The 10,345-nt window shown below is 36.9% G+C and overlaps 1 protein-coding gene across 7 annotated transcripts in view; it reads right to left on the bottom strand.

Moving 5' to 3' along the window:
• Positions 1-2,494: 2,494 nt before the first annotated feature.
• Positions 2,495-10,345, bottom strand: part of KLF8 (KLF transcription factor 8) — a 314,604-nt gene continuing 306,753 nt past the window's right edge. For 6 of the 7 annotated variants that reach the window (XM_082610208.1, XM_082610205.1, XM_082610204.1 and 3 more), the window contains one exon: positions 2,495-2,739. In XM_082610208.1, the coding sequence (XP_082466334.1) occupies positions 2,558-2,739 (182 nt within the window). In that variant the 3' untranslated portion in view covers positions 2,495-2,557. Of the gene's footprint in view, positions 2,740-2,884; positions 3,031-10,345 lie in introns of those variants that run through there. The other variant, XM_082610210.1, reaches the window with a different exon arrangement.

The following is a 10,345-nucleotide window of genomic DNA, read 5'->3' as shown; positions in this document are numbered from 1 at the left end:
CATTATTTGGAGGGAAGAGGGCAATAAAAATAGGATTAGAATTGTTTCCTGACCATAGACAATTAATAAAGCATTAACAAAGCCCCTCATTACTTTGAAGGGAAAAAATTGAATAAAGGCTTAGAGATGTCAGGGATACCAATATTTGGAGTTCTAATTTGATTATCCTAGTTAGTACAACACTATGTTTTATAGTCTTTATTTATAAATAGATCATATGCTCCAATGCAAAAGATCCTGATGGGCACAGGTCAGTTATGAACTCTGGAAAAGGAGTCTCAAATCCAAACTCTGGAGAAAATGGGTAAGCCCTTAGACTCTACTGTGAAATACCATATCAACTACTCAATTATAAGCTTAACTTATGTATGATGGTAATTCACCTTTAACAACCTGTCTTACACCTGCATAGATGTCCCCTTTAACAGATTGGTCCTAGATATTTCCTAGTGCTTTAACAATTAGTCTACAGTGTGGAACTTGCACACCAAAAGTCAGGGTAAAACCTATATCAAAATAACAAGGCAAAAATAGTAAAAATCTACATATCATTTTGAAAAATACAGGTAGTCCTTAAATTTATGAGGGTTTATGGTCTGAAAAGACACTGTAACTTGAAATGAGGTAAATCAAACCTGAGATATTATAGAAAGTGTTAGAATAGAAAAACTGTGTTCCTAATGTTATATATCAATGACCACAAGCACATTTTACTTACCATTTAGTCAACTGTAAATGATTTTGTGAGTGGTCTAAAGTTTTCTGAAGCCTAACATATAAACTTGGACAAATACTGCAACCAATCATGTAAATATTTCTTTAATTTGGTTTAATAATGTGATCCCTGGGAGAATGGGTGTGCAGGTCTGTAAGGCCTCAAGGAAACATCTGGGAAAGGAATCTGACCCGTATTTGTTTCATTTGTAAAATAGTAATGATGGGTAGGACTAGATAGCTAATAGGATCCCTTCTTGGTGCTAGAATTCTATGATTTAGTCAGACTAGGTGGCCTTGGGAAGTAATGACCCGAAGTATTCAAGAGAGACTGGTTGAATATCTGTCAAGGAAAAAGGGTACCATATGAAGACAACCTTTTCCAGGAGAGAGGCTGTGTCCACAATTAAGTGATGCAAACCTCCCCTCCCTGACCCCAGGAGAGGAAATATGCCATGTGGAGGTAGATCTGAGGTCCAGGGCCTGGAACAGAGGGTTTTATGTCCCAGAGACTATTATAAAACAGTCTGATTGGGTAAGCAAATGTGTATATTATGCAACATGTTATAATGGCTAAAGTAAATGGCTTAGATGTTCATAGCAGTTGCAGAACATCGAATTGCTTTCTGTTTGTCAGTTTTCACTAAAAGCCTCTTATAGTTCCATTTGAAACATAGGAATGCATGCTAATAATGCCATGGACTTAACACCTTTTTTTCTTCCAACCCCTCACCTCAGTATAACATGGTCCCAGTGTGTCATTTCTCATCATGCAATATGCGCATAACAGTTGCTTTATGTAAACAGAAGAATACACAGTACAGTGTAGCCTCTCAAGACATTGTCTCAACAGATTGCCATTTGAATGAGACTTGTGATTATAGCACTTTTGATATCCTATCCAAAAAAAGTCCTCCTCTATTTGTTTTCAGGATCATCCTGGGTCTACTTGTTCCTGTCACTGCCCAACTTACTCTCCTGGAACACTTTTTACCCTACTGGCAGGTCGATGTGTGCTTTGAATTTTTGTTCAAATTTAACAAAACAAAGAATGTAATTGTGCAGCAAAATCTTTAATCCTGAAGGAGGAGGAGGAAGAAGAGGAGGAAAAGGAGAAGGACAAAAAGATCCTTTCATTCCCTTTGATGGACTAAAGAAGCAAGAAGCACCAGCACTGTCTGAAAACCAAACTGTAAGAACAAATAGAATTGGCTTTACAAAACCTTGGAGCTTGGTATGGGACTCAGCTTATTCACTGAGAATGTGCCCTATACTCAGGACCCAAATCCCTGTAAATCTTACCAGCCAACTACAGTGTTATGCTCTTTTCTGTCTAGGAACTTGAAAAAAGTCAATTTAGGACACTACAAACCACTTTGATGTACTGATTCAGAAATATGATAAGAATTCTATAAAACAAGAGGAAAATAAGAACAAAAAGCAGCGTATGTTTGTTCACAGCCTTGAATTTGATTCCTGTTTTCATATTGTAGGAAAAATGTCCTATCTCATAACAGGGACAGGAGGGGGGCAACCATGGGTGCCGCACTGGAATTCAACCCATGCGGAGGTTGAAAAAACTGGTGACTAGTCAGTGGAGAAATGAAGGTGGAATATAAAGAGTCCCTATGGAAGATCAGCTATCTTTTCCTCCAGTTTCGTCAGCCTGGCTCAGTGAACTGTTCCAATCCCATCCCAGAGGCAAGCTGAGTCAAAGAGGAAAAGATGGTCATGATCCCACTGCACGCACACGAACACACACACACACACACACACACACACACACACACACACACACACAAGAAAGAGACCAGTGCAGCTCTTCTAGTGCAGTCTGTGCCGCTCACGTGGTGTCATGGCGCCGGCGGTGCAGAGACAGGTGGTCAGAGCGAGAAAAGCTACGATTGCAGTCTGTGCACCGGAAAGGCTTGATGCCTGTGTGCTTGCGGAAATGGCGGGTTAGCTCATCTGAGCGAGCAAATTTCCAGGAGCAGCCATCCCAGGTGCATTTATAAGGCTTCTCTCCTAAAAAAAGGAATATGACAAAACAAAGGGAGTCAGATAAGAGACGTTTGGATCCCGAAAAGATAACAGAGTACATAACCTTTTATAACGTCAAAAAATCAAGCAATCACTTTAAAGTCATGTTCTCTTTCACCTTTACTGAAGTCCCAAAGAGAAGCCACGATGGTTGAATGGAAAACACATAGGCTGTGCCTCAAACAGGCCTTTGCTTGAATCCTGGCTCTAGTACATAGTAGTTGTGTGACCTTAAATAATTCACTTCTCCCTGGCTGGATCTCTGTTTTTTCATCTCTAAAGAGGGATAAAAATATCTCACAAGGTTGTATGAAACATTTTATCCTTTAAACACAGCCAATAAATGATAAAACTGGGATCAAAACCCAAATCTTTGACATTTTCCACTATACCACACAGTAGTAACTGTATTTTCTCCTCTAATAGCTCCCCAAAAGTAATAGTCTAAAATAGAGCCATACACACAGAAAGAATGTGCAGTTCACTGGAATGGGTCTTCAGCTAAGGCTACAGGCCTTTTTCTGTGAAAGATCAGAAACTCAGTGGCATGGAATGGGGTGAGGAGAAGTGTCAAGTCAAACTTTTTGAAATAGTTACATGCTTACTCTGTACCCCCAGGTTGCACCTGGGTTATATATGGAATATGTATGCTTTGGGTAGAAAACTATATGAAAAAGAAAAGTAATATAAAAAAACATTAACACAGTATAACTCTATAATGGTGTATATGTCACATAACACATATTTATATACTCAGAATAAAGGCAATATCAACACACTTAAATGTAAATTATGAGAGATTTTTAAGAGTGAGTGAATATCTGGAAAGTGAGGATGAGAATGAGAAGAGAAGATGAGAATCAGGTGAGAAGAGAACTTTCTCTTTTTACTTTTCACCTTCCTGTATTGTTGGAATGTTTTAAAAATCATGTACCTGTATCTTATAATACAAATTTAAACATAAAAATGTAAGAAGCTATGAGTAAAAAATAAATATTAACTATGGTTAAGTTATGGGGTTAGGGTAATGATTGTTTTCTTTTTAATGTGTTTCTCTATTTCCCATCTTCTACGATGAGCATGTATAATCTTATAATCATAAATAAGAGATAATTTAGGTATTGGGTTGGCCAAAAAGTTCGTTTGAGTTTTTCTGTAACATCTTACGGAAAAACTCGAATGAACGTTTTAGTCAACCCGTACAAAATGTATTGGTATTTTAATGGTCTTTCTTACTTTGGCTCTTTCTTCTCTTCTCCTTATAAATACTCCAGAACATTTTATTTTATGTTGTTCTAAATTCTGGTGGCAATCTGGTTTGCATATGCTGTTTTGCAACTTACTGCTCAACACTTATCAGTCCTCCTAAGTGCTTACTAATTAACTGTACAGCTTTCAAACAATGGGCAACAGAATGGAATTCACTCTGACTCACAGTTGTGGACAATACCAAGGCAACTATTTTGAGGATTAAAGATGCCAATTACTGATCATTTCAATACACAGAAATTGCTGCATTAGCTGCTAAAAAGAATGAGATAGAGTTGGATGTAGTGAGAACAAAAGATGGCCAATGAAATGTTATAAAATGAAAAGAAAATGCTACTGAATGGCTATGCACCACACACATACACACACACAGAGTAGGATCCCATTTATGTTCCCTAAACTTCTCTACCTCTGTGTCTCTGTGTCTGTCTCTCTGTTTCTCTCTCTCTCCCTCTCACACACACACACAACCCCCAAACAAAGAGAAAAGATCTGGAAGACTACACAACAAATTACCAGTGGAAAGGAGAATGAGACTGTAGATGGTGTTTAGTGTGTAAATGGGATTTTTCAGTTTGGTCTATATAATTCTATTCCATCTCCACATCTCCAAACACTGCTATACATTTTGTTGCAATCTCTCACGAATTTCTCCTACTTCTATCTTCTCTACAATCAAATGAAGAAAATTTGACTTGTAAAGCAGTGACACCCTGTGGTTATAAGAGCTCATTGCTAGAATACACAGATTACAGAATTCAGCAAGGAGACCAATTTTTCCTATTGCCAAAGCTGTTACCTTTTATTATCATTGAACAGGCTCCTGTTTGTGCTAATGCACTTCATGTGGCACAACTCAACTCATGACCTTCATCAGTACATCATCGATATTGAAGAACAAAACATACATAGGGAAAATAATTAATAATATAAAATGTACATATTAGCCATGTGACAAAGTATGATATAAGTTCCAAGGCTTAATAATCTGTGGGCTAGTGTGAAGCTTGAAACATGGGTAAGTTTAGATGTGTAGAACAGTAGGTGAAAAGCAACCCAGTCAGTTGGGGGCATGGGCTGGTAGGAAGTACCATAACTGATGCATGGGGCATGGGATCAGCCATCCTGAATTCTGTAAAAACGTTTACAGAATTTCCATGAGATGGTCCCTATTGCAAAGGCCAGACTAAAGAATTTGGATTTCAGCATGAAATGTAGTGACATACCAAAGAGGGGGGCAGTGAGAGTAGTCTGCCTCAGATATAGGCAATAAGGGGGATGCATTGATTATAAAGAATTTTAAAACAAAATAAACTAAATGCTTGCTCTTTGTTATCATCATGTTCCAGTTGTAAGCCAATGATAAGATACTCCTTCGGGCTATGACAGCTCCCACTGCCCTGTCCCTCTTGGTACACCACTGCCAGAGGGCAGTGGTTGGGGGGTGGGGGGAGTGTGCAACACTAAACATTTTTGAACTCGAGAGTGACTTGATCAAATCTGAAAGTTGAAATGATCTAGCCATGATATGCAAGATGGATTACAATGAATATAAGGCTACTGGTGTAATCTATTGTCTGACACACACAGGTACTCAAATCATTTATTGATTTGATGAAGGAATCAAGAATAAAAGTAACAGAAGATTGAAGTAAATAAAATCAGAAATAAGAGAAGAGACATTACAACGGATGCCCCAGAAATAAAAAGGATTATAAGGGACAATTATAAACAGTTATATGCCAACAAACTAGATAACTTATAAGAAATGGATAAATTCCTAGAAACATAACCTACAAAAACTGAATTAAAACATAGTAAGCCTGACTAGATCAATAAAAAATAAGGAAATTGAATCAGTAATCAAAAATCTCTGAACAAAGAAAACCCCAGGACCAGAGGTCTTCACAAGTGAATTCTACAAAACATTCAAAGAATTTATACTAATTCTCCTTAAATCTTCCAAAAAATGGGAGAGGAGGGAACACTTCCAAACTCATTCCATGAGAAGAACATCACCCTGATAACAAAACCAAACAAAGCACAAGATATGAAAACAATAGGCCAATATCCTTGATGAATATACATGCAAAAATCCTCAATAAAATCCTAGCAAACTGAATTCAACTGTACATTACAAAGATTATAGGGGGCTTCCCTGGTGGCGCAGTGGTTGAGAGTCTGCCTGCCAATGCAGGGGACACGGGTTCGTGCCCTGGTCCAGGAAGATCCCACATGCCGTGCAGCGGCTGGGCCTGTGAGCCATGGCCACTGAGCCTGCACGTCCGGAACCTGTGCTCCACAAAGGGAGAGGCCACGACAGTGAGAGGCCCACGTACCGAAAAAAAAAAAAGGTTATAAGGCTTTCCTCGTGGGGCAGTGGTTGGGAGTCCACCTGCCGATGCACGGGACGCAGGTTTATGCCCCAGTCTGAAAGAAACCCACGTGCCGCGAAGCGGCTAGGCCTGTGAGCCATGGCCACTGAGCCTGTGTGTCAGGAGCCTGTGCTCCACAACGGGAGAGGCCATAACATTGAGAGGCCCACGTACAGCAAAAAAAAAAAAAAAAAAAAAAAAAAAAAGATTATACACCATGATCAAGTTGGACTTATCCCTGGGATGGTGCAAGGATGGTTCAATATACTTAAATCAATGAACGTGATAAAACACATTAACAAATTTAAGAAAATATCTGCATGATCATCTTAATAGATGGAGTAAAAGCACTTGAAATAGTTCAATATCCATTCATAATTAAAATGCTCAACAAAGTAGATATATAAGAACTTCCTTCAACACAAGACACATCACAACAGCTAGCATCACAACCCGTAGCAAAAAACTAAAAGCTTTTGTCCTAAGATCCAGCACAAGGTAAGGAAGCTGACTCTTCCCCTTTCTTTTCAACGTAGTACTGGAACTCATAGCCAGAGCATTATACAAAAAAGGGAAATAAAAGGCACCCAAGATGCTCAACATCACTAATTATTAGAGAAATGCAAATCAAAACTACAATGAGGTAACACCTCACACTGGTCAGAATGGCCATCATTAAAAAGTCTACAAAAAACAAATGGTGGAGAGGGTGTGGAGAAAAGGGAACCCTCCTACACTCTTGGTGGGAATGTAAGTTGGTACAGCCACTATGGAAAACAGTATGGAGTTTCCTTAAAAAACTAAAAGTAAAGTTGCTATATGATCCAGCAATCCCATTCCTTGGCATATATCTGGACAAAACTAAAATTCAAAAAGATACATGCAACCCCTCTGTGCATAGCAGCACTATTCATGATAGCCAAGACATGGAAACAACCTAAATATCCATAGCCTGATGAATGGATAAAGAAGATGTGGTACATATATACAATGGAATATTACTCAGCCATAAAAAAGAATGAAATAATGCCATTTGCAGCAACATGGATGGACCTGGAGATTATCATACTAAGTGAAGCAAGCAAGAGAAAGACAAATACCATATGATATCATTTATATGTGGAATCTAAAATGTGACACAAATGAACCTATCTGTGAAACAGAAATACATTAACAGACTTAGAGAACAGACTTATGGCCAAAGGGGAGGGAGCATGGGGGAGGGATGGATTGGGAGTTTAGTGTTAGCAGATGCAAACTATTATATATAGAGTAGATAAACAAGGTCCTACTGTATAGCACAGGGAACTATATTCAATATCCTGTGATAAACCATAATGGAAAAGAATATAAAAAAGAATGTATACGTATGTATAACTGAATCACTTTTCTCTACAACAGAAATTAATGCAACATTGTAAATCAACTACACTTCAGTAAAAGAAAGGCACCCAAAACAGAGAGGAAGAAAAAAGTTACCTTCATTTGCAGATGATATGATCATATATATAAACAACACCAATTTTTTAAACATCTTTATTGGAGTATAATTACTTTACAATGATGTGTTAGTTTCTGCTTTATAACAAAGTGAATCAGTTATACATATACATATGTTCCCAGATCTCTTCCCTCTTGCATCTCCCTCCCTCCCACCCTCCATATCCCACCCCTCTAGGTGGTCACAAAGCACCGACCTGATCTCCCTGTGCTATGCGGTTGCTTCCCACTAGCTATCTATTTTATGTTTGGTAGTGTATATATGTCCATGCCACTCTCTCACTTTGTCACAGCTTACCCTTCCCCCTCTCCATATCCTCAAGTCCATTCTCTAATAGGTCTGTGTCTTTATTCCCATCTTACCCCTAGGTTCTTCATGACATTTTTTGTTTGTTTGTTTTCTTAGATTCCATATATATGTGTTAGCATACAGTATTTGTTTTTCTCTTTCTGACTTACTTCAACACCAAATTTTAAACAAACAAAAACTGATCTAATTAAAGGATTTAGAATTAATTAAAAATTCAGTAAACTTGAAATATACAAAATCAAAAGAGAAAAATTATTCATGTTTCTAAACACAAACAACAAAGTATCTGAAACAGAAATGAAGGAAAGAATACAATTCAAAATAGCTACAAAAATAATAAAATAGTTAGGAATGAATTTAACTAATGAGGTTAGAGACTTGTACACAGAAAATTATACAACAACGATGAAGGAAATTAAAGAAGGTACACACATCTTTCCATCTGGAAAGATATCACGTGTTCATGGATTGGTAAAATTAATATTGTTAAAATATCCATAACTCAAAATGACCTACAGATTCAATGTGACTCCTATCAAAACCCCAATGGTGTTCTTTACAGTAATAGAAAAGAGAATTCTAAAGTTCATGTGGAACTGCAGAAGACCCTGAATGGCCAAAGCAATTTTGATAAAAAAGAATAAGGTTGGAGGCATTCCAAGTCCTGATTTCAAAATATATTACAAAGCTACAGTAATCAAAATAGTAATGTACTGACATAAAAATAGAGATATAGACCAATGGAATAGAGAGCTCAGATAGAAATACATGCATCTACAGTCAATTGATCTTCAACATCGTGTCTATAACAAACAATGGGAGAAGAATGTCTTTGATTAATGGCGTTGGAAAAACTGGATATCCACATACAGAAGAATGAAATTGGACCCTTATCTCATATCATATACAAAAATAAACTCAAAATGGATTAACATCTAAAATGTAAAACCAGAAACCATAAAATTACAGAAGTAAACATAGGGGGAAGCTTCTTTCCTTTATTGAAGTATAATTGATTTACAATGTTGTGTTAGTTTCAGGTGTAGAGCAAAATGAAGTGAATCATTTCACTGTACACCTGAAACTAATACAACATTGTAAAAATATATATATACACACATATATTTGAAGTTATATTTATACATGTATATTTCTTACCAGATTATTTTCCGTTACAAGTTATTACAAGATACTGAATATAACTCCTTATACTATGCAGTATATCCTTGTTTCTTATCTATTTTAAGTATAATAGTTTGTATCTGTTAATCCCGTAAGTCTAAATTATCCCTCCCATAATCCTTTCCCCTTTGGTAAACATAAGTTTGTTTTCTATGTCTATGAGTCTGTTTCTATTTTGTATAGAGATTCTTTTGTATTACTTTTTAGATTCCACATGTAAGTGATAATATTCTCTAGGTCCATCCATGTTGATGCAAATGGCAATATTTCATTCTTTTTTATGGCTGAGTAATATTCCATTATATATATACCACATCTTCTCAATCCAATCCTCTGTTGATGGGTAACTGTTTTTTTCCATGTCTTGGCTATTATAAATAGTGCTGCTATGAACATGGGGTGCACATATCTTTTCAAATTAGAGTTTTTATATTTTCTGGATATATAGCCAGGAATGGGATTGCTGGATCATATAGTAGCTTTACTTTTAGTTTTTAAAGGAATCTCCATACTGTTTTCAACAGTGGCTGCACCAATTTACATTCCCACCAACAATATAAGAGGGTTCCCATTTCCTCCACACCCTCTCCATTTATTATTTGTAGATTTTGATGATAACCATTTTGACCAGTGTGAGATGATACCTCATTGTGGTTTTGATTTGCATTTCTCTAATAATTAGCAATGTTGAGCATATTTTCATGTCCCTGATGGCCATCTGTATGTCCTCTTTGGAGAAATGTCTGTTTAAGTCTTCTGCCCATTTCTCGATTGGGTTGTTTGTTCTTTTGATATTGAGCTGTATGAGCTGTTTGTGTATTTTGGAAATTAACCCATTGTTGGTTGCATCATTTGCAAATATTTTCTTCAATTCCATAGGTTGTCTTTTCATTTTCTTTATGATTTTCATTGCTGTGCAAAAGAATTTAAGTTTAATTAGGTCCAACTTATTTTT

Source organism: Mesoplodon mirus, assembly GCF_964341445.2.
Source record: "Mesoplodon mirus genome assembly, chromosome: X".
Taxonomy (NCBI): Eukaryota; Metazoa; Chordata; class Mammalia; order Artiodactyla; family Ziphiidae; genus Mesoplodon; species Mesoplodon mirus.
The sequence above is the reverse complement of the archived record's forward strand: the minus strand, read 5'-3'. Positions and strand labels throughout refer to the sequence as shown.